General features: G+C 49.2%; 1 protein-coding gene across 2 annotated transcripts in view; it reads right to left on the bottom strand.

Annotated features, from left to right (window-relative positions):
- TASP1 (taspase 1) overlaps positions 1 to 24,819 on the bottom strand; it is a 112,548-nt gene that overhangs the window by 74,994 nt on the left and 12,735 nt on the right. For both annotated transcript variants that reach the window (XM_060230890.1, XM_060230881.1), the window contains exons 3-7: positions 24,392 to 24,459; positions 20,364 to 20,432; positions 14,584 to 14,704; positions 12,764 to 12,848; positions 9,007 to 9,086 (exon numbers count right to left, since the gene is read on the bottom strand). In XM_060230890.1, the coding sequence (XP_060086873.1) occupies positions 9,007 to 9,086; positions 12,764 to 12,848; positions 14,584 to 14,704; positions 20,364 to 20,432; positions 24,392 to 24,459 (423 nt within the window). The remainder of the gene's footprint in view (positions 1 to 9,006; positions 9,087 to 12,763; positions 12,849 to 14,583; positions 14,705 to 20,363; positions 20,433 to 24,391; positions 24,460 to 24,819) is intronic.

Raw genomic sequence — 24,819 nt, 5'->3', positions numbered from 1 at the left:
GGCCCTGTGGGACCTGCCACTGTTCCACAGGGCCTGTAAGACTGAATTGTTCAAACTTGCTTTTAACGGTTTAAGTGGAGGTGGCTGTTATTCCGCAGCACCGACAATCTCACTGAACAAATATAACTGAAACAAGAAACATCGGAATAACTAGAACATCAACCTGCATCTCGGACTTTTAATGATTATATAACGGAAATGATTTTATTGTATATTTGTTTTTAATATTTGATGTTGTTTTTATTTGTTGTTAGCAGCCCTGAGCCTGTCAGGGGAGGGCGGGATATAAATTTGATTAAATAAATACCTATGCTATGAAGTATCTGAAAGGGTTAAACTATGGACACGATGGAATTGAGAACTTGAACTGTTGAGAGAGAGAGAGAGACAGACAGAGACTACCTTGCACTAACTAAGGTTCAATCCCCAGCATCTCCAGCTAAAAAGGGTCTAGGCGAGTAGGTGTGAAAAACCTCTGCTGGAGACCCTGGAGAACCGCTACCAGTCTGAGTAGACAAGACTGACTTTGACGGACCGAAGGTCTGATTCAGTAGAAGGCAGCTTCATATGTTCATATATATGGAAGGGACGGTGGCTCAGTGGTAGAGCGTCTGCTTCCTAAGAAGAAGGTCCCAGGTTCAATCCCCGGCATCTCGACTAAAAAGGGTCCAGGCAAGTAGGTGTGAAAAACCTCAGCTTGAGACCCTGGAGAGCTGCTGCCAGTCTGAGTAGACAAGACTGACTTTGATGGACCCAGGGGGGTCTGATTCAGTAGAAGGCAGCTTCATATGTTCATATATATGGGAGGGACGGTGGCTCAGCGGTAGAGCCCCTGCTTGGTAAGCAGAAGGTCCCAGGTTCAATCCCCGGCATCTCCAACTAAAAAGGATCCAGGCAAGTAGGCGTGAAAAACCTCCGCTTGAGACCCTGGAGAGCCGCTGCCAGTCTGAGTAGACAAGACTGACTTTGATGGACCAAGGGGGGGTCTGATTCAGTAGAAGGCAGCTTCATATGTTCATGAGTTCGGCTCCCCTGCCGTAGGGTTTTTAAGGCAAGAGGCCGTTCAGAGGTGGTTTGCCACTGCTTGCCTCTGCATAGCGCCCCTGGGCTTCCTTGGGGGTCTCCCACCCAAATATTAATCGGGGCTGACCTGCCTAGTTTCTGTGACCTGACAAGACTGGGCTAGTCGGGGCCACCCCGGTCAGGGTATGTCTACTTTACCCACAGCCTTAAAGCAACAGTCCTTTTGGAGTCACCATACAATATAACAAGACGCTAGCGAAAAGCAGGTCACGAGATCCAGAAGACAGCGTTAAGTACAAAAAGAAGGAGAAGCACACGTTTCCCAGTCTTTAGGAGGAAACGACCGAACTCTGGCCAATCGCGCAGCACCCCCTGGCAGCCGTACCTCGGAGTGGAACTGAAACTGGCTCCGAAGACAAAACGCTAATTGCAGTTTCTTTTCTGAATCAGATTGCAAAGCCGGGGGTGGGGGAGGGGGGGTGGGGGGGGTGGAATGTTACTGGCAAAAGCAGAACAGCGAAGGCCCCTGCGAGAAGCCCAAGGGAAGGGAGCCAGCTCAGCCTCTCAATTAACTACACTTTAGATCAAATGCAGAGCATGGAAAATAACTTAAGTGTCTGGAAATGAAATCATACTGATCTCTACAGGCCTCCTGATCTGCACAGCGTCTGCGTTTTCAACAGTTTCGGAAGGCAGCCGGGTTGGTCGGCTGTAGAACAGCCACGTTCGAGTCCACAAGCATTTTAGAGAGATTTGAGGGGAGGAGCTCTTGAAAAGTCAATCAGATGATGAGAGCTTTGACTCCCGAAAGCTTACACCCCGAAAATTCCGTCGGTCGCTAAGGCGCTACTGGACTCGAACCTAAATTTTAGATGTTCGTAATGCTTTCCTACAGAGTCTCCCATCGAGGCACTGCGTAGTTCTTAAGAGGTCAGTCGGAATGGTCAATCTACACGTGCGAACCTTATCTTGCAGTCCCCTGAAGACACAGAGCTGCATAAAGCCATCAGCCAAAGGGGGAGATTTTATGTTATTGAGGAGGATGGCTAACATTTCCAGTGGCACTTGAATAACTTCTTGTAGGATCTCTGTCCCGGGTCAGGTATTATTTGGAACAGAAACTGAGGTGCCAAAAAACACACACATGCGTAGACAGCTTCAAGGAGGGAATCAGATAAACTCATGGAGCAGAAGTCCATCAGTGGCTATTAGCCTCAAGGTAGAGATGGAACGCTCTGTCTGGGGCAGTGAAGATCGGTCTTCTTAATACTTGGGGGGGGCAGCAGTGGGAGGACTTATGGAGTTCTGGCCCCGTTAGTAGAACTTCTGATGGTCCCTGCATTTTGGCCACTGTGTGATACGGAGTATTGGATTGGATGGGCCACTGGCCTGATCCAACACGGCTTCTCTTATGTTCTTATGCCTGGGGCGGCGATGCTCTGTCTTCTTGGTGCTTTGGGGGCAACAGGGGGAGGAGCTTCTGGAGTTCTGGCCTCACTGGTGGACCTCCTGATGGCCCCTGGGTTTTGGCCACTATGTGACACAAAATGTTGGACTGAATGGACCACTAGCCTGATCCAACATGGCTTCTCTTATGTTCAAAGACAACTCCATGCATCGCTATTAGGTCCGTAGGGACATTTAGAACCATACAGCCAACTGGATTATTGATTTACTTCCTTTGCACCTAAAGCAGCTTAGATCATTCTTTTCTCTGCCAGGTTATCCACACAGTAGCCCTCGTGGGATGGGCCAGGCTGAGTGTGTGAGAGTGTGTGTGTATGTATGTGTGGGCACGTAAACTTCCGCAGCAGAGTGGGAATTCGAACCTGGATCTTCCAGTTCCTAACCTAAAACTATAACCACTCTACCCCACTGTTTCTCTAAACAAAGGGCAGGAAGAGATACGCGACCACGGCACAGAAAAACGTTAACATATATGAGACAGTAAGGGCGCTAGTTAACTACTAACAGTTAACTACTAACTACTAGCGCTAGTTAACTACTAACAGTTTTACTACCCACTCAATGCACAGCAGCCAAGAAGGTCTGAGCGCCTGCTCCGGCTGCAACGCCACTGAGGATGTTCTCCGCAGCTGAGAACGAAACGTCTGGAAGGAAAACTTTCTCCAGTAGAACACGGCACTTGAGCCCGAAAGATTCTACAAACCCTAATGATGTTACCAGCCGTGAAAACCTGAAGTCTTTGATAGTTTTACTACGGCTGGCTTAGATGTCCACTGCAAGGTTGTGCAGGTGACAATATGCACTATAGTTCCAATCTGGTGAAACATGGAGGAGCGGAAAAGTTAGCTATAACAGCACATTCATTTCATAATGGAAACCGTGCATGGTTGTATTCCGATGACACGACGGACTAAAATTTAAACCAGCACGTGCATGAATTTAAACCGTTGCTGAGTGCATACACATAACTCCCCTCCTCCCTCCTTACGCAGAACATGACGAAGAAATCCCTGTTAGAAACCCAACACTGTACGGACACAGGTGTCAAGATTAACCTACTCCAATACATCTGATGAAGCTAGCTCTGACTCACAAAAAGTTCAGCTTGAAAAATGGGTTCTTAAGTCTTTATCGTTCCACCGGAGTCTTGTTTTATCGTGCTGCTACAGACAAGCACAGCTCTATGCTGACACACACTATAAACAAGTACTTTAAATTAGTGTTTAAACCAGGTTTCGAATTGCAGACCAGAAGGGAATAGCCCCGGTTAATTCATGCACCTATATTTGTTTTCTGGGGGTTTTTTTGGGGGGGGGAGGGTGTTTTAGCAGCAGTTGTTTTTAAATATACACACACATATACATGTAAACATATATACTTGAAAATCACATTTATGAATCAAAGAGCATCTAAGGGTACAAAAGAAAAGGAAAATCACATCTTATCCATTGTAATAGTGCAAGCACCAGTCGTTTCCGACTCGGTGACGTTGCTTTCACAATGTTTTCACAGCAGACTTTTTACAGGGTGGTTTGCCATTGCCTTCCCCAGTTATCTACGCTTTCCCCCCAGCAAGCTGGGGACTCATTTTACCAACCTCGGAAGGATGGAAGGCGGAGTCTAGAGAAAGGAAAGGAAAGATCCCCTGAGCAAGCACCAGTCGTTTCCGACTCTGGGGTGACGTTGCTTTCGCAACGTTTTCACAGCAGACTTTTTACGGGGTGGTTTGCCATTGCCTTCCCCAGTCATCTACGCTTCCCCCCCCCCCCCAGCAAGCTGGGTACTCATTTGACCGACCTCGGAAGGATGGAAGGCTGAGGTCAACCTGGAGCTGGATACCTGAACCCAGCTCCGCCCTTGATTGAACTCAGGTCGCGAGCAGAGAGCTCCGACTGCAGTACTGCAGCGTTACCACTCTGCGCCACGGGGCTCATCCACTGTAATATCGTTACATAAATTATAATTGTGCCAAACGATATTTCCTCTGTTAATTGTTGTAGGTTTTCTGGGCTGCACGGCTGTGGTCTTGGCATAGTAGTACCTGATGTTTTGCAAGCGGCTGGGACCCGCATCCTCAGAGGTATAACACAGAGGATGCCGGCCACAGCTGCTGGCGAAACGTCAGGTCCTACAATGCCAAGACAACGGCCATACAGCCTGGAAAATCTACAACTAATGCACTCTGGCCATGAAAGCCTCCGACAACATAATATTCAGTCTGACAATCAGCAGACCTATATTCACTTTTGACTAACAAAGCCCCTTCAAACCCAGTGGCACCTTCAAACCCAACAAAGTTTAGGTGAAGGCATAAGCTTTTACTTTCAGGCACTCTTTTAGAAATTATAATTGAGAGCCGGTTTGGTGTAGCGGTTAAGTGTGCGGACTCTTATCTGGGAGAACGGGGTTTGATTCCCCACTCCTCCCCTTGCACCTGCTGGAATGGCCTTGGGTCAGCCGTAGCTATCGCAGGAGTTGTCCTTGAAAGGGCAGCTGTGGTGAGAGCTCTCTCAGCCCCACCCACCTCACAGGGTGTCTGTTGTGGGGGAGGAAGGTAAAGGAGATTGTGAGCCGCTCTGAGTGGAGGGCGGAATATAAATCCAATGTTGTCGTCTTCCTCTTCTTCTTCTTCAGATACCTTGAAATGTAAGTAGCCCGTCCATACATATAGGTAAGGATGACCAGCAAATTAACCATACAGCCAGTGTTCCCTCTAAGCTGAGTTAGAGTCAGCTAGCTCACAGATTTTTGGCCTCCAGCTCACACATCTTTGACTTGGCTTTGACTTGGCTTCAGACCAAACTAATTTATGCAGTAGCTCACCATTTTAATGCTAGTAGCTCACAATAATGCCAATTGCTCACAAAGTAAAATTCTTGCACACAAGACTCCACGGCTAAGAGCAAGGGTGTCAAACACGCAGCCCGGGGGGCGATTCATGCCCCCAGAGGGCTCCTATCAGCCCCCCCAGCAACTGGTTGTCCTCTGCTTCCTTCTCCCTCTCTCTTGCTTCCTTCTGCATCTCAGCTTGCTTTGCGAGGCTTGCTCAATCACACAGAAGAGCTACAGAGCAAAGCCTCTATTTTCTCTATTAGTTGAGGCTCCTCCCCCTCCTGGACCTCTGCGGGGGAGGGAAAGAACCAGAGCTTCCTTTGCCCAGTTCCCTGGATCCCATGGGAGAGATACAACGAAAGCACAGCACCTTTAAGACCAACAAGTGCTAATGTTTTAACCACGGTTTAAGGTTTCTGTTAAAAAAATCTTTAATTGTGCTTGTCTGTGTCCTTTAAAAAGTTTATATCTCTGCTAAAAAAAGGTAAAAGGAAAATCACATTTTATCCATTGTAATATGTAAAGATAGTCCCCTGTGCAAGCACCAGTTGTTTTCGACTCTGGGGTGACGTTGCTTTCACAGCGTTTTCACGACAGACTTTTTACAGGGTGGTTTGCCATCACCTTCCCCAGTCATCTACGCTTTCCCCCCAGCAAGCTGGGAACTCCTTTGACCGACCTCGGAAGGATGGGAGGCTGAATCAACCTGGAGCCGGCTACCTGAACCCAGCTTCCGCCGGGATCGAACTCAGGTCGTGAGAAGAGACCTCCGACGGCAGTACTGCAACTTTATCACTCTGCGCCACGGGGCTCTTTATATCTCTGCTACCTAATTTTAAATAGGTACACACCAATGTTCCCTCTAAGCTGAGTTAGTGCGAGCTTAGCTCACAGATTTTTAGCCTCCAGCTCACACAGTTTTGTCTTAGCTCAGGAAGGATGGCCCCGGAGCACACTCATTTATGCAGTCGCTCACACTTTAATGCCAGTAGCTCACAACTTTCATGCCAGTGGCTCACAAAGTAGAATTTTTGCTCACATGACTCTGCAGCTTAGAGGGAACATTGGTACACACATGGTCCAGCCCGACACGGCCCGGCCTGAGAAGGTCTCATTTATGTCAAATCTGGCCCTCGTGACAAATGAGTTCGACACCCCCGGCTTAGAGGGAACACTGCATACAACATAATAAAAAGCCCTCACCTCAACTTTACTTCAACTATTTTTGACAATATTTATTATATTACAATCTTACTCCAACGAGCTCAAGGACATATACGGTTCTCCGCCGTTATTTAATCACTTATGCTTATGCTAATTTGCTGCTCTCCCTCTATCTATATGTGTGGCCCGGCAACTTCCATTTCAATGTATCTGAAGAAGTGCGCGTGCACACAAAAGTTCAAACACTGGATAAAACTTGGTTGGCCTTAAGGAGGAGATATTGGATTTATACCCCACCCTTCACTCTGAATCTCAGCGCGGCTTACAGTCTCCTTATCTTCCACAACAGACACCCCGTGAAGTGGGTGGGGCTGAGAGAGCTCTCCCAGAAGCTGCCCTTTCAAGGACAACTCCTGCAAGAGTGATGGCTGACCCAAGGCCATTCCAGCAGCTGTAAGTGGAGGAGTGGGGAATCAAACCCAGCTCTCCTAGAGAAGAGAGCTATGGCTAACCCAAGGCCATTCCAGCAGGTGCAAGTGGAGGAGTGGGGAATCAAACCCGATTCTCCCAGATAAGAGTCCGTACACTTAACCACTACACCGAACTGGCTCTCTAAAAGCTCCACTGGACTCAAACTTTGTCTGCTGCTTCAGACCAACATGGCCACCCGTGTCTGAATCTAACAAATCGCACTGTTTTATGCACTGCTCTACCGCTAAATTTAAATACCTAATTAAAGGTGCCAACTTTCTCCTTCCTAATTTATGTTCCCAAAATGTCACAGAGCAGTTAATTTTACCATTTGCAGAGCATCGTAAATTTTTAAAAGCCATCGGGGGAGTAACTGAGTCTTCCAACGCCCAGCCAAAATAATTCTTGCCACTGTCCATAAATCTGGCACCTGCATTTATGTCAAATCTGGCCCAGACGCAGGTCTTCGTCTGAAAGCAGCAAAACACTGTTCGAGGCACCTTGAAAACAAACAAAGCTTTTTTTTCAAGGCATAACCCAGGCAAGGCCAAAGCTGCTTAACATAAGAGCCACACAGAATAAATGTCAGATGCTTGAGAGCCAGAAAACAGGAAGGAAGGAAGGAAGGAAGGAAGGAAGGAAGGAAGGAAGGAAGGAAGGAAGGAAGGAAGGAAGGAAGGAAGGAAGGAAGGAAGGAAGGAAGGAAGGAAGGAAGGAAGGAAGGAAGGAAGGAAGGAAGGAAGGAAGGAAGGAAGGAAGGAAGGAGGAAGGGAGGGAGGGAGGGAGGGAATTAGAGGGAGGTAGATGTGGAAAGAAAGCAACTTTTAAAAGTATTCTCCAAGCTGCTGGCCGGCTTGGCTTGGAGAAGTGATTTAAAGAGAGAAATGACTTCTCCATGCTGGTCTATGGAGCAGTGGGTGCTTCGAGAGCCACCCAATAGGTATAAGCCAGTCATGGCCAAAGTTGCTTAATGTAAGAGCCACACAGAATAAATGTCAGATGTTTGAGAGAAGGAAGGAAGGAAGGAAGGAAGGAAGGAAGGAAGGAAGGAAGGAAGGAAGGAAGGAAGGAAGGAAGGAAGGAAGGAAGGAAGGAAGGAAGGAAGGAAGGGAGGGAGGGAGGGAGGGAGGGAGGGAGGGAGGGAGGGAGGGAGGGAGGGAGGGAGGAAGGAAGGAAGGAAGGAAGGAAGGAAGGAAGGAAGGAAGGAAGGAAGGAAGGAAGGAAGGAAGGAAGGAAGGAAGGAAGGAAGGAAGGAAGGAAGGAAGGAAGGAAGGAAGGAAGGAAGGAAGGAAGGGATTAGAGGGAGGTAGATGTGGAAAGAAAGCAACTTTTAAAAGTATTCTCCAAGCTGCTGGCTGGCTTGGCGAAGTGATTTAAAGAGAGAAATGACTTCTCCATGCTGGTCTGTGGGGCAGTGGGGCCTTCGAGAGCCACCCAATAGGTGTGAAGGAGCCACAGTTTGACCACCCCTGGTATAAGCTTTCATGTGCCATGCACACTTACTCAAATCCTCGAAGAAGTGTGCATGCACACAAAAGCTTGTTCCTAGAATGAAGCCTTCTGGGATTTGCAGGGGGAAGGGGAACGGGGTGGGTACACAAGCCAGGCCACCGGCCGGGTTTGTGCACATGAAACGTGACATCTGAACGCAAACCCTGTTTGTCCTCCCCCCCTCCCACCCGCTATATCAATCGCTTCTTGAACCGGAATACTAGATTCCTGCGCACAACCCGCTTGCAGTAGGCATCGAAAAATAGAGCTAAAAAAAACAACCACCCCAAAGTAGGAAATCTGTTACAGTGGTGTGCCCAGCCAGTGTTTAAGGCCTCGTTGCTGACCAAACACAGCTGCAGATATTTCAAATGCCAGCTGCAGGAAACAACTCGCGGCTATGAACCGAGGACTTCTACAGCATTTAATTGTACATTTAAATACCAGTGATCTGAATAAGGTTTAGGCACGGCTGACGGCCACGCTGGAATGCACCCCTCACGCATCCAGAAAAATGTAAAAATCAGTTGCTTGGTTCTTGGCAACAAATTTACTCACGTGTAGCCATGACACCTGGGGGACAGGCTGGGATCCCGTGATCGACTGCCCATCGGAACGCTCCTTCGCCAACCAAAAAACTAGAGAAACGAGGAGGAGGAGGAGGAGGAGGAAAGAGCATTTTAAATCACTGCCTTTTCTACTCAAAACGTTTTTTTTTAAAAAGAATTAATGGCGAGCCATTTGTTTTATGAAAGGAAGGGCTTATAAAAAACGGAACGCGGCGGGAGGAATTTGCACTGCAATTAAGGCAACGCGGTAGGAAACTACGCCACACGTAATGGAGTTTTACAAGTTTGAGTGAAATGAATAATCCAGGACTGGGAAAACAGAAGCGCCGCACTTTTCAGTGGGGGAAGAGAAGCTGGATTCCGGCTGGCCTTTCTAAAATACTTAAGTCAGGCAGGCACTTACAATTAAGGAAATCGATCCTAATCAACTATTTCTCAGGGCACACCGGAGAACTGCTTCTTAGAAGAAAGCTAACAAGCAAGGGTTGTTTTGTAGAAAAATAGGCGGTGGAGCTCATTAGCATAACTCATTAGCGTATGTCACCCACCCCCGCCAAAAGCAACCCAATGCAAGAAACGAGAGCCCCGGGCAAGTGAGGTCTGCTTGGGCTGGCTAGAGATCCAGCCAGCCCAAGCAGGCCTCGCTCGCCTGGGGCTCTCCTTATCCACCCCCCTCTTTCACAATCAAAAGGCCAACAAGCCACCCGCTGCCCAAAATCACATAAGAAGTGATTTTGTAATTTCCCGGCTGGTGGACCTCCTGACGGCACCTGGGTTTTGGCCACTGTGTGACACAGAGCACTGGACAGGATGAGCCACTGGCCTGATCCAACATGGATTCTCTCATGTCTGGGACAGTGATAATCAGTATTCTTGATGCTTGGGGGACAAGAGTGGGAGGGCTTCTGGAGTTCTGGCACCTCTGGTGGAGCTCCTGATGGCCCCTGGGTTTTGGCCACTGTGTGACAAAGAGTGTTGGACTGGATGGGCTATTGGTCTGATCCAACATGGCTTCTCTTATGTCCTTATGTGACTCAGAGAGTTGGACTGGATGGGCCATTGACCTGATCCAACACCACTTCTCATGTGACTCAGTGTTGAACAGGATGGGCCATTGGCCTGATCCAACATGGCTTCTCTTATGTTCTTACGTGACACAGTATTGGACTGGATCCAACATGGCTTCTCTTATGTTCTTATGTGACACAGAGTGTTGGACTGGATGGGCCATTGGCCTGATCCAACATGGCTTCTCTTATGTGACACAGAGTGTGGACTGGATGGGCCACTGGCCTGATCTAACATGGCTTCTCTCATGTCCTTATGTGACTCAGAGTGTTGGACTGGATGGGCCACTGGCCTGATCCAACATGGCTTCTCTTATGTTCTTATGTGACTCAGAGTGTTGGACTGGATGGGCCACTGGCCTCATCCAACATGGCTTCTCTTATGTTCTTATTGGATGGAGCCTGGGGAGAACAGGGACCTCCGAAGCATCCCTTTTCTCCAGGGGAACTGATCTCTGCAATCTGGAGATGAGTTGTAATTCCAGGGGGGTCCCCAGTTCTGATCTGGAGGCTGGCATCCCTAGTTGCAAATTAGTTCTTCTCTAGAAAAGTGCCCAGAGTGTATTTCAAGAGACATACTAGGATTTACCATAGGGGCTAAGAAACCTCATTGGCCAGTGTGCGCTTCCACGCTTGCTACCAGCCAACTCTTCTATTCTTCCAAGCAAATTATCTGACAGGCTGTTCCGCCCTGTTTCTGATCTCCCTTGGGGCAAGATGGCTGCTAAGAAGCCTCTGGAGGCAGTGGGAGGTGGGAGCTGGGACCCTCGCAGGTGGGGACCCCCAGGAACCAACTTCTTATACCAAAACACAATGTCTCCTCAAAAGCACTTGATGAGCAATTTCCCCAATAAGCAGTACTGCACTACTGGGCCGGAGTTTTTCTGGGGAACAGTTGCCAAGCATAGGAAAGGAGGGGAAGATGAAGACAGGGGAGCAGATAAAAGCGTGTTGGCTGGTGGGTGGGTGGGAAGGAAGGACAAATGGGAACAGGAAAAGGGGAGAGGCTATGGGGGTTTTCTGCAAAGGGAAAGAAGAAACAGTGGGGGAGGGAGGTCCTTTAGTCCATTCCCTGTACCACTTGCCTTTTGTCTTAAGAACATAAGAGAAGCCATGTTGGATCAGGCCAATGGCCCATCCAGTCCAACACTCTGTGTCACACAGTGGTCAAAAAAACCAAGTGCTATCAAGAGGTCCACCAGTGGGGCTAGAAGCCCTCCCACTGTGCCCCCCTAAGCACCAAGAATACAGAGCATCACTTGCCCCAGAAAAGAGGGTTCCAACAATACACTGTGGTTAATAGCCACTGATGGACCTCTGCTCCATATGCTTATCCAATCCCCTCTTGAAGCTGGCTATGCTTGTAGCTGCCACCACCTACTTGGCAGTGAATTCCATGTTTTAATCACCCTTGGGGTGAAGAAGGACTTCCTTTTATCCGTTCTAACCCGACTGAGCAGCAATTTCATTGAAAAGGGAGAAAAGGACTTCTTTCTCTACTTTCTCCATCCCAGGCATAATCTTGTAAACCTCTATCATGGCACTCCGCAGTCGACGTTTCTCCAAGCTAAAGAGTCCCAAGCGCTTTAACCTTTCTTCATAGGGAAAGTGTTCCAAACCTTGAATCATTCTAGTTGTCCTTTTCTGCACTTCTTCCAACGTCCAGAGAGGTCCCATGATCCCTAGCTTAGCCTTTTTTTGTGTGATCAAGAGAAGCAGATGAAGATATTGGATTTATATCCCGCCCTCCACTCCAAAGAGTCTCAGAGCGGCTCACAATCTCCTCTACCTTCCTCCCCCACAACAGACACCCTGTGAGGGGAGTGGGGCTGAGAGGGCTCTCACAGCAGCTGCCCTTTCAAGGACAACCTCTGCCAGAGCTATGGCTGACCCAAGGCCATTACAGCAGGTGCAAGTGGAGGAGTGGGGAACATATGAAGAACATATGAAGCTGCCTTCTGCTGAATCAGACCCTCGGTCCATCAAAGTCAGTATTGTCTTCTCAGACTGGCAGCGGCTCTCCAGGGTCTCAAGCTGAGGATTTCCACGCCTACTTGCCTGGACCCTTTTTGGAGATGCCAGGGATTGAACCTGGGACCTTCTGCTTCCCAAGCAGATGCTCTACCACTGAGCCACCGTCCCTCCCCTCAAACCCGGTTCAAACCCGGAATCAAACCCGGTTCTCCCAGATAAGAGTCGGCACACTTAACCACTACACCAAACTGGCTCTCCTCCGCTGTTTTCCACCAGGAAAACCTCCACTGTTTTCCAACAGGGCAAAAACCGGCTGGATCCAACCCGTTACTCAAAGTTTAAAAGAAGAGTACAAATGGAACATTTCTCAACAACAACTTATGTTTAGCTCTGAAGTCTGATTTATCAGACTTTTATACTTCCAGCCAAAACATCAGAAACGAAAGCTTAGCGAGAGAGTAAATATTTATACAAACAACCGCAAAGAAAGAAGCTGAAACGCAACGGAAGAAACCTTTTTTTATCTTCAACACTCCATCTATTTATATCTGTGATTAAGTGCGCGGGATGTTCCAAAGTCAACGAACAAAGCCTTCCTCCTTAAAAGCAGGGTTGGGGCGGATTAGCGACAAGTAGCACAGGGCTCCTTCTGATAAGACTAAAAGGTTAAAAAGGGGAAAAACAAACAAGAGCAAAAGCAAATACCAAGGTGGAATCCGGCCAGCTGAGAGTTTCCCCTTCTGTCCTTCACACAGCAATTGGTTCGCGACGGAAACAGGATTCTTGATTCCTGAAAAGAGGAGAGATGTTTAGGAATGCTACGACGACGTACAGGGGTTGTTTTGTAGAAAAATAGATGGTGGAGCTCATTAGCATATGCCGCCCCCCCACACACACCAGCCAAAAGCAACCCAATGCAAGAAAGGAGAGCCCCGGGCGAGTGAAGCCTGCTTGGGCTGGCTGGAGATTCAGCCAGCACAAGCAGGCTTCGCTCGTCTGGGGCTCTCCTGGGCACCCCCCCCCCACAGTCAAAAGGCCAGCAAGCCACCCACTGCCCAAAATCACGTAAGAAGTGGAGAAAAGGTGGTGTGGGCTGCTTCAGGGGTTAATGAGGGCTGCTGGGGGTGTGGCAAAGTCCCTGGTGGCTGGCTGGCTGGCTGCCCGCTCTCCTCATCCAGGGATTGTCATGCAGTTGCACCTCCTATTCAATGGACAAGGTAGGTAGGGAGGAGGGGGGCTGTCAGAAAGGTTCAGGAGCTGTGCCCCTGTGAGCTCCTGCTGAATATGAGGCCTGATTAATAGTGTTGCCAATCCCCAGTTGGGGGCAGGGGATCCCCTGGTTTGGAGCCCCTCCCCCAGCTTCAGAGCTATCAGAAAGTGTGGGGCGGGGGGAGGGAGGGAAGGAAATAGCTGCTGGTCGCTTCATTGTACTCACTGGAGACTGGTTCCCATAGGCCACATAGAATAAACGTCCGATGTTTGAGAGCCACAAGACATGAGTGCCAGATGTTTGAGAACCGCAAGAGGAGGGAGGGGTGGAAAGAAAGCAACTTTAACTTTAAATGCATTCTCCAAGCCACCAGCTGGCTTGGGAGGATGCATTTGAAGAGACAAATGCCTTCTCCAGTGGGGGTGGCGGGGACCTCAAGAGCCACACAATATGCATGAAAAAGCCACATGTGGCTTCTGAGTCACAGTTTGGCCGCCCCTCCTCTGGACACTGGACGTCTTGACCGAAAACCTGCCTTTTCCCTGAACCCACATAACGGTTTGGGGCATTCGAGCTCCGCTTCCCCCGTCTGTGCTGTGAAACTGACTTCATAAAGGTTTAAGACTGATTGAGGAGGGGCGGAGAAACCACCCGTACGGCAAGCCAGCAGTGCGCTGTTAAGAATATGATCCAATTACCAATAAGCGGGGGGGGGGGGGGATGCTTTCTTGGTTCCTGGTTTTTCAATCAGCATCTCAAAATAAGCTATATTGTTTCGTTCCAACTTCAGGGAAGCCAAAGTCGCTCAGACTAAACAGATGCTAAAGAAATGGAGGCACAAAGTTCAAGAATTAAATAGCTGGAAGAGCTGTAGACAAAGGAAGGATGGTTCAAGCAGACGTAGCGCCGGATCCAGTTATTCTTTTCAGCTACGCTGGATCCTGCAAAACCCTGCCACCAAATCTTCCACCATCAGGGGAGGAGAGGAAGACTTCAACAAAGTCTTTTCTTCATCAAAAGTCTTTCACCGTTGGAATTAGGCACTCTGCATCGCAGGGCCTTTCCCCCCTTGAAACAAGGCTTAAGAGAAGGCTTGCCATAAGAGTAATGGAATCCAACCCATAAACTTTCATTTCCAAGGCATATAAGAAGCATGTGCTTGTCATGAACTGCGTCCTGCCCACCTTAAGAAGATCTAAGATACTGCTGCACACCATTACTGATAGCGTTTCAACGGGTCGTGAGTCTAAGAAGACACTCTAAAATACCGCCTTCCGTTTCAACATTTCTGCTTTTCGGAGCATGATCAACGTACCGCTGAGCGCTCCGACCGCTCCAAAATTTAGCGACTTCCCGTCCATAATGCTGGCATCGCATTCTATCTCGCCCAGAAGGTTCAGGTTAGACCCCATTCCTGCATTTGTAAAGGGTGAATCCTACAAAGAAATTAAAAAAAAAAAAAGAACAGATCTAAAAACCAAACATCCACGATTGCAATAGCATTCGACAGGGGCACCGTTTCCTCTAAGCTCAGTTAGTGTGAGCTAGCTCACAGGTTTTTAGTCTCTGGCTCGCACATTTTTGTCTTTGCTCAGGAAACGCAGCCCCAGAGCAAACAAAGTTACGCAGCAGCCAAATCGCTCGCTCACAACTTTAATGCCAGTAGCTCTCAAAGTAGAATTTTTGCTCACAAGACACCACAGCTTAGATCAGGGGTGTCAAGTACGCGGCACAGGAGCCGGATCAGGCCTGTGAGCAAGAAGAAGAAAAAAGATATTGGATTTATATCCTGCCCTCCACTCCAAAGAGTCTCAGAGCGGCTCACAATCTCCTTTCCCTTCCTCCCCCACAACAGACACCCTGTGAGGTAGAAGAAGATATTGGATTTATATCCCGGCCTCCACTCTGAAGAATCTCAGAGTGGCTCACAATCTCCTTTACCTTCCTTCCCACAACAGACACCCTGTGAGGTGGGTGGGGCTGGAGAGGGCTCTCACAGCAGCTGCCCTTTCAAGGACAACCTCTGCCAGAGCTATGGCTGACCCAAGGCCATTCCAGCAGGTGCAAGTGGAGGAGTGGGGAATCAAACCCGGTTCTCCCAGATAAGAGAGCTATGGCTGACCCAAGGCCATTCCAACAGGTGCAAGTGGAGGAGTGGGGAATCAAACCCAGTTCTTCCAGATAAGAACTGAACCTGGGACTTTCTGCATGCCAAGCAAATGCTTTACCACTGAGCCACAGCCTCTCCCCATGTTTTACTCAGTAATGACTGACATTAAAATTGGAGGAGTACTTGAAAGGTACAGAGGGGTAAAAAAAACCCCAGGGAGTCAAGAGAATTCTAGAATCACAATGTCAATTTAACAGAAGACTACTCCGGAACAATTATCTGGCTGGGTTCTTCTGATGCTCTTATCAGGGGAAGGCCTTGGCCTCTATGCCCTATTTCTGGTCCTCTAGAAGAACTGGTTGGTCACTGTGTGAGAGGATGTTCTAGTGTCCTGGCCCCACTGGTAGACCTCATGATGATGCTTGGGTTTTTTGGCAACTGTCTGACAGAGTGCTGGACTGGATGGGCCATTGGCCTGATCCAACACAGCTTCTCTTATGTTCTTATGTCTGGAGCAATGATGCTCTGTCTTCTTGGTGCTTGAGGGGGCACAGTGGGAGGGCCTCTGATGGACCTCTTGGCCACACTGATGGACCTCATGATGGCACCAGGGGTTTTTGGCCACTGTGTGACACAGGGTGTTGGACTGGATGGGCCATTGGCCTGATCCAACATGGTTTCTCTTATGTTCTTATGTCTGGAGCAGTGATGCTCTGTCTTCTTGGTGCTTGGGGGGGCACAGTGGGAGGGCCTCTGATGGACCTTTTGGCCTCACTGATGGACCTCCTGATGGCACCTGGGTTTTTTGGCCACTGTGTGACACAGAGTGTTGGACTGGATGGACCACTGGCCTGATCCAACACAGCTTCTTTGATGTTATGATGTTGGACTAGATGGATCACTGGTCTGATCCAGCAGTTCTCTTAAGTTCTTACGAAAGCCTCAGCCTCTCTACCTTGTTGTTGGCCCTCCAGAAGAACTGGTTGGCCACTGTGTGAGAGGATGCTGGACTAGATGGACCCTCCCTGGTCTGATCCAGCAGTTCTCTTCTGATGTTCTTATGAAGGCTCAGCCTTTATGCCCTGCTGTTGGCTCTCCAGACTGGCCACTATGTGAGATGGGATGCTGGACTAGATGGCCCACTGGTCTGACCTAGCAGGGCTCTTTTGATGCTCTTACTGATGCATTCAAGCCTCGAGGACTTTAGGCAAGACGTAAGGAGTCGTCTCCTCTCCTCCTCCCAGGCACTGAAGGAGGAAAGGACACCTCATCAAGCCTCATGATGGCGACTGTCAGAGCCTTCTGTGCTGCTGGGAAGAGAACTTTTATCTGGGAGAACCGGGTTTGATTCCCCACTCTTCCACTTGCAGCTGCTGGAATGGCCTTGGGTGAGCCACAGCTCTCGTAGGAGTTGTCCTTGAAAGGGAGCTGCTCTGAGAGCCCTCCAAGCCCCACCCACCTCACAGGGTGTCTGTTGTGGGGGGAGAAGATATAGGAGATTGTGAGTCGCTCTGAGTCTCTGATTCAGGGAAAAGGGCGGGGTATAAATCTGCAGTCTTCTTCTTCTTCTTCTAAGTGCTTTTCCAAAGGAACTTTCTCTGGAAAGAACCAGATTTTAGGGCACGCCTGATACAAATCTTCACACTGACTCGTGCTTCATTCAGATTTCTGGCACTCTGGGCGCAGAGGGGTTCTCCACACTCACCAGACTCACGTTTTCTGTTTGATCTGCCTGACCTATCGGTTGGGTTCAAGCTTTCTTAAAGCCGTATTTACCAAACAGCTCTCCCACCTTCTGTTCACGCAATCTTCGGGGGGGGGGGGGGAGAGATTTATTTAAACTGCGCTCCCATCTGGCCGACACCTGCTGCCCTGGGAGCGGCGGCGTTAGCGGCAAGGGATAGAGCGGCTTAAGTGCTGCAACATGTTTCCTTGACATACGCAACAACCGCTCTCTGCGCTCTCCGAGGCATGGTAGCAGCTGGCGGACCCCTCTGTGAAGTCCACCCCCTCTGGCAGGAGAAGCGAGTGTTCTTTCCATGCAGAAGATGAAGGACGAACAGCCAGCGTATCACACAAGCAAACTTGTCAGTCGGCTCATAAAAGATCAATGGAAAGCCCTGCTCTCTGACACGTCTTTGAAGTTCTGCCTCTTGGACTAGCTGCGATGCTGTAATTGGCAATGTGTAAACTAAGCAGAAATGAAAGGATGCGGTGGGTGGGTGAGGGGGGGAGAGTTTGCAGACCAGACGAGGGAGAAACGATTGTTCTCTCCTGTCGTCTTGTATCCAACTAGGTGAAATGGAGTCGTTTTAAAATTCTGAACAACTTTTCTGGACAGTCCAAACAACGCAATCCTATGCAGTTATGCCAATCCAAGGCTACTGAAATGGATGGGTTTAGGCTGGTGCAACACGGTACAGGTTTCCAGAAAGACGTTTTGGTAATTTGCTCTAAAGGAGGAGAAGAAGACGACTGCAGATTTATACCATGCCCCTCTCTCTGAATCCGAGATTCAGAGCGGCATACAAACTCTTATACCTTCTCCCCCAACAGAAACCGTGTGAGGTCAGTGGGGCTGAGAGAGCTCTCCCAGAAGCTGTCCTTTCAAGGACAACTCTGCGAGAGCTATGCCTGACCCAAGGCCATTCCAGCAGCTGCAAGTGGAGGAGTGGGGAATCAAACCCGGTTCCCCCAGAATAAAGTCCGAGCACTTAACCACTACACCAAACTGGCTCTCAGTTAAAAGTATTCAGATATTTCAGGCCTGTACAGAAACATCTTAATGGGTTTCACAGTGTACAATGGCTCCCTTATCCACAGCATTTGTGTGACCAGAAAGCTCTCTCCTTGCAAAAGATCTGCTTTTATCTAGAGACCAGTCTGCTTTTATCTAGAGAATCTTTCTGACTCAGCTCCGTTACAGAGGGGATCAAATCGCAAATTCTCTTTCCGTTCTAGCTGATATGCTTTTTCCTACCAGCAGTAAGAACATAAGAACATAAGAGAAGCCATGTTGGATCAGACCAATGGCCCATCCAGTCCAACACTCTGTTTCACATAAGAACATAAGAGAAGCCCTGTTGGATCAGGCCAATGGCCCATCCAGTCCAACACTCTGTGTCACATAAGAGAAGCCCTGTTGGATCAGGCCAATGGCCCATCCAGTCCAACACTCTGTTTCACACAGTGGCCAAAAGACCAGGCGCCATCAGGAGGTCCACCAGTGGAGCCAGGACACTAGAAGTCCTCCCACTGTTGCCCCTCCCAAGCACCAAGAATACAGAGCATCACTGCCCCAGATACCCTGTGGCTAAGAGCCACTGATGGACCTCTGCTCCATATGCTTATCCAAACCCCTCTTGAAGCTGTCTATGCTTGTAGCCGCCACCACCTCCTGTGGCAGTGCGTTCCATCTGTTAATTACCTTATGGGTGAAGGAGGACTTCCTTTTATCCGTTCTAACCTGACTGCTCAGCAATTTCATCGAATTCCTACGAGTTCTTGTATTGTGAGAAAGGGAGAAAAGTAAACCCTGTTCTATCCATGGCTACAAGGAACGCTGCAAAACGTAGGGAATTTGAGGGAAGTGATGGAGGACAGCGTCACCAGTAGCTACTAGCTGAACTTCCATTCCTTTTCTCCGTACCTATATGGCCTGGAACCCGTCTTACCTTCGGGACCGCCTTTCCCCATACATACCCCAGAGAGCACTACGTTCAGGGTCTCCAAATCTCCTTCCCTGGACCGAAAGAAGCTCGACTGACCAGCACGACAGTCAGAAAGTTCTCGGTAATAGCCCCCACTTTGTGGAATGCCCTCCCCGAAAACATCGGGGCCCTGCGGGACCTGCCACGGTTCCGCAGGGCCTGTAAGACCGAACTATTCAAACTTGCCTTTAACTGTTAGGGGGAGGCGGCTATTACCTTATTCATATGAAGCTGCCTTCTACTGAACCAGACCCTCGGTCCATCAAAGTCAGTCTTGTCTTCTCAGACGGGCAGCGGCTCTCCAGGGTCTCAAGCTGAGGTTTTTCATGCCTACTTGCCCGGACCCTTTTTAGTTGGAGATGCTGGGGATTGAACCTGGGACCTTCTGCTTCCCAAGCAGATGTTCTACCACTGAGCCACCATCCCTCCCCTGCTCTCCAGGGTCTCAAGCTGAGGCTTTTCACACCTATTTGCCTGGACCCTTTTTTGGAGATGCCAGGGATTGAACCTGGGACCTTCTGCTTCCCAAGCAGATGTTCTACCACTGAGCCACCATCCCTCCCCTGCTCTCCAGTTTCTCAAGCTGAGGCTTTTCACACCTATTTGCCTGGACCCTTTTTTGGAGATGCCAGGGATTGAACCTGGGACCTTCTGCTTCCCAAGCAGATGTTCTACCACTGAGCCACCATCCCTCCCCTGCTCTCCAGGGTCTCAAGCTGAGGCTTTTCACACCTATTTGCCTGGACCCTTTTTTGGAGATGCCAGGGATTGAACCTGGGACCTTCTGCTTCCCAAGCAGGTGCTCTACCACTGAGCCACCGTCCCTCCCCCATCAGCATGGACAATCTCACTGAACGAATATAATGGAAATCAGAAGCTTGCCGTCTCGGATTTTTAATACGCACGGAAATGTTTTTTTATATATTTAATTTTAATATGTTTGTGAAAGGATGTATCCATGCTCTTAAGGCCACAAGGGCAGATTCTATCAGCGTGGAGCCTATTCAAAAACCTCCTGTGTGAAAGGACCAGAGAACTATCTCCACAAAAGCACGTATCTGCACTGCTCGGAAAAAAGTCACATGGCGATAATAAAAGAACAGCTCTGGAGTTTGCTAAGTTGTGAAACGCTCTCTGAACATATGGAAGATATCTAAATCAGCTTCCTCGATTACTGCATCCAATACTGGACAGACACACCCCAGTCAACCCCGCCCCCAACGACGGCCAGGAAATGACAATCAAAAGAGTGAATTTCTGAATCACTGGAAGTACCTCTAGTTCAACCAGCGCGGCGGTCACTGCGTCCGTTACGAGGGCACCAGCTTGTAGCTTTTCGATCGCCTAGGAGACAGAATTTCCATGGGATTAACCTTCTGTAAGATACGTGCCCGCTGATGGCGCAGTCCTAAACAGAGCCATGCCCTTCTAAGTCCATGGACTTCAATGGACTTAAGAGGGTGCCATTCTCTACAGCAGGGGTCCCCAACCTCCGGTCCGTTGACCGGTACCGGTACGTGGCCTGCTAGCAACCGGGCCTTGAGTTGTATAATTATTTCATTATATATTGCAATGTAGTAATAATAATAAGACAACGACATTGGATTTATATCCTGCCCTCCACTCCAAATTTCAGAGTCTCAGACTTTCTCACAATGTCCTTTCCCTTCCTCCCCCACAACAGACACCCTGTGAGGTGGGTGGGGCTGAGAGAGCTCTCACAGCAGCTGCCCTTTCAAGGACAACCTCTGCCAGAGCTCTGGCTGACCCAAGGCCATTCCAGCAGGTGCAAGTGGAGGAGTGGGGAATCAAACCCGGTTCTCCCAGATAAGAGCCCGCACACTCAACCACTACACCAAACTAGCAGAAATAAAGTGCACAATGGTATCATCCCAACCCTGACCTTGGGAATGGTGGGAAGAGAAACCTAAGTGCCAAAGAAATGCTATGGGTAAAAGAAGAAGAAGAAGAAGAAGAATTGCAGATTTATACCCCCACCCTTCTCTCTGAATCAGAGCCTCAGATTGGCTTACAATTTCCTTTATCTTCCTCCCCCACAAGATACCCTGTGAGGAGGGTGGGGCTGAGAGAACTCTCACAGGAGTTGCCCTTTCAAGGACAGAGTCTCAGAGCGGCCTACAATCTTCTTTCCCTTCCCTCCCCCACAACAGAAACCCTGTGAGGTAGGTGGGGCTGAGAGGGCTCTTACAGCAGCTGCCCTTTCAAGGACAACTCCTACGAGAACTATGGCTGACCCAAGGCCATTCCAGCAGCCGCAAGTGGAGGAGTGGGGAATCAAACCGGGTTCTCCCAGATAAGAGTCCGCGCACTTAACCACTACACCAAACTGGGTTTATCATTGCCTGCTATGCCTTTTGCTGAACCTATATTATTGCTTGACCTAGTGATGCATGGCAGTTCTGACTCAGGCCCCGTCTGAGGCTAAACTTACCTGGAATTCTTAATAAATGGAGCCTTTTGGAACCGAACAGACTGTTTATTGAGTACTCGGGGGGGAGGGGGGGAAGCCTGACAGAGATGGTCAGAGCTGGTTTGCCCTTGCCTGCCTCTGCGTAGCGACCCTGGACTTCCTGGGTGGTCCCCCCTCCAAAGACTAACCAGGGCAGCCCTGCTTAGCTTCTGAGATCTGACGAGATCAGGCTAGCCTGGCTTACCCAGGTCAAGGCAGAATGGGAGGTTACTTACTTAGAAGCACAGAATCATAGAGTTGGAAGGGACCTCCAGGGTCATCCAGTCCAACCCCCTGCACAATGCAGGAAACTCACAAACACCTCCCCCTAAATTCACAGGATCTTCGTTGTTGTCAGATGGCCATCTAGCCTCTGTTGAAAAACCTCCAAGGAAGAAGAGCCCACCACCTCCCAAAGAGGAAGACTGTTCCACTGAGGAACCACTCTAACAGTCATAGAATAACAGAGATGGAAGGGACCTCCAGGGTCTTCTAGTCCAACCCCCTGCACAATGCAGGAAACTCACAAGCACCTCCCCCTAAATTCACAGCATCTTCATTGCTGTCAGATGGCCATCTAGCCTCTGTTGAAAAACCTCCAAGGAAGGACAGCCCACCACCTCCCGAGGAGGAAGCCTGTTCCACTAAGGAACCGCTCTAACGGTTGGAAAGTTCTTTCTAATGTTGAGCCAAAAACTCTTTTCATTTAATCTCATTGGTTCTGGTCCGACCTTCTGGGGCCACAAAAAACAATTCCACACCCTCCTCTGTATCAGCGGTCCCCAACCTTATCCGTACCAGGGACCAGTTTTGTGGAAGATGATTTTTCCATGGACCTGGGCAGGGGACGATGGTGTCGGGATGATACAATTCTGCACTTTATTTGGGTGCGGTGGTTAAGTGTGAGGACTCTTACCTGGGAGAATCAGGTTCGATTCCCCACTCCTCTACTAGCAGCTGCTGGGATGGCCTTGGGTCAGCCATAGCTCTCGTAGGAGTTGTCCTTGAAAGGGCAGCTTCTGGGAGAGCCCTCTCAGCCCCGCCTACCTTTCAGGGTGTCTGTTGTGGGGGAAGAAGATAAAGGAGATTGTGAGCCACTCTGAGATTCAGAGTGGAGGGGAAGGGTATAAATCTAACGTCGTTGTCTTCCTTTTTCTTCTTCTTACTACATTGTAATATATAATGAAATAATTACCCAACTCGCAGCCGCTTGCTAAGAGGCCACTGTACAGACACACTCTATGACAGGCGCACCCCAATCCACCCTGCTCCCAACTACGGCCAGAAAATGACAAATCAAAAGAGTTAATTTCTGAATAAATTCAGCATTTTCTTGACCTCGGCACCAGAACGACCAGGCAAGATGACGAATTCCTGACGAGCTCCGCCATAAATCTAACATCCTATCCAGAAATGCGAGGCGCCCTCTCCTACAAGCGTTCCAGCGTGCCTTTATGCTGAGAATGCAATGCATTTTTGCACTGAGGGAGGACACTTCCATTTTTTCATTTCATTTTCATTTTATTTAGTTTATATCCCGCCCTTCCCACCAAAACGGCTCAGGGCGGCTCACAACACAAAAGTTCTAACATAGGATTAAGTTTTAGAATACATCAATTTACAACGTTTAAACAACAAACCAGTCAAAACAGTAAAACAAAGCCATTTACCAAAGTACCATACTACAGCCTTCTATTCGAAATTTTCAAGTACCGGTCAGTTGTATGCCAACTGTCTTACAGGCCCTGCGGATCTGCCCAAGGTCCCGCAGGGCCCTCACCTCTTCCGGTAGCTGGTTCCACCAGCAAGGGGCTGTGATTGAAAAGGCCCTGTCTCTGGTCGACTTAAGTCGGGCCTCCTGCCCTGGATAGCCCGGGCTGGTCTGATCTCATCAGCTCTGGGAAGCGATGCTGGGTCAGCCCTGATCCGTACTTGGATGGGAGACCATCAAGGAAGTCCAGCGTCCCCACACAGCGGCAGGCGGTGGCCAACCACCTCTGAACATCTCTTGCTTTCAAAACCTAATGGGGCTGCCGTATGTCAGCCGCGACTTGACAGCCCTTTCCACCCTTGCCGCAGCAGATCAATGCCGCGCTTGTATTTCCCTAGGGCTTTTTGTTGTAGCAGGAGCTCCTTTGCATATCAGGCCACACACCCCTGATGGAGCCAATCCTCCTGGAGCTTCCAGTAGGCCCTGTACGAAAAGTCCTGTAAGCCGGGGTGGAATTCTAGCAGAAGCTCCTTTGCATCTTAGGCCACGCCCCCCTGATGCAGCCAATCCTCTTGGAGCTTACAGTAGGCCCTGCACGAAGAGCCCTGAAAGCTCTTGGGGGATTGGCTACAGGGTGGAATTTTAGCAGGAACTCCTTTGCCTATTAGGCCACAACCCCCTGATGTCGCCAGTCCTCCTGGAGCTTACAGTAGGTCCTGCACGAAGAGCCGTGTAAGCAGGGCTTTTTTTGCAGCAGCAGCAGCAGCAGAACCTCCTTTGCATCTTAGGTCACGCCCCTCTTATGTAGCCAATCCTCTTGGAGCTTACAGGGCTCTTCTTACAGGGCCTACCGGAAGCTTCTAGAGGACTGGCTACGTCAGGCCGGTGTGGCCTAACAGGCAAAAGAGTTCCTGCTACCAAGTAAGCCCTGTATATACCAATACTTACCAATGATGTATTTCAGTGTCCATGCTTTAACAACATCCATCTGTCCCCCAAAGTCTGAACACTTCACATTTATTGTTAACTGGGGGAGGAGGGGCACACAGAAAAATCGGGGTTTTTTATTTAAGTAATAAAAAGCCCCCCAATCAAAATAATCAGAAACAGACCAGCTCTTACCTTCCGACAAGCTCGTTTGCACACATGCTTATATTCTTTGGCTTTGGATTCAGAATGATACCCTGCGCCTAAGAATAAAAGAGATTCAGAGGGAAAGAAAATCAACGCCGGCGTTTAGAATTATCCCTCCCCAAAGTTAATGAAGAAGAAGAAGAAGATATTGGATTTATATCCCGCCCTCCACTCCGAAGAGTCTCAGAGCAGCTCACAATCTCCTTTCCCTTCCTCCCCCACAACAGACACCCTGTGAGGTGGGTGGGACTGAGAGGGCTCTCACAGCAGCTGCCCTTTCAAGGACAACCTCTGCCAGAGCTATGGCTGACCCAAGGCCATTCCAGCAGCTGCAAATGGAGGAGTGGGGAATCAAACCCGGTTCTCCGAGATAAGAGAGCTATGGCTGACCCAAGGCCATTCCAGCAGGTGCAAGT

This window comes from Heteronotia binoei, chromosome 1 (assembly GCF_032191835.1).
Source record: "Heteronotia binoei isolate CCM8104 ecotype False Entrance Well chromosome 1, APGP_CSIRO_Hbin_v1, whole genome shotgun sequence".
In the NCBI taxonomy this organism is placed as follows: Eukaryota; Metazoa; Chordata; class Lepidosauria; order Squamata; family Gekkonidae; genus Heteronotia; species Heteronotia binoei.
Note: the sequence above shows the minus strand (reverse complement) of the source record. Positions and strands in the feature narration are given on the sequence as shown.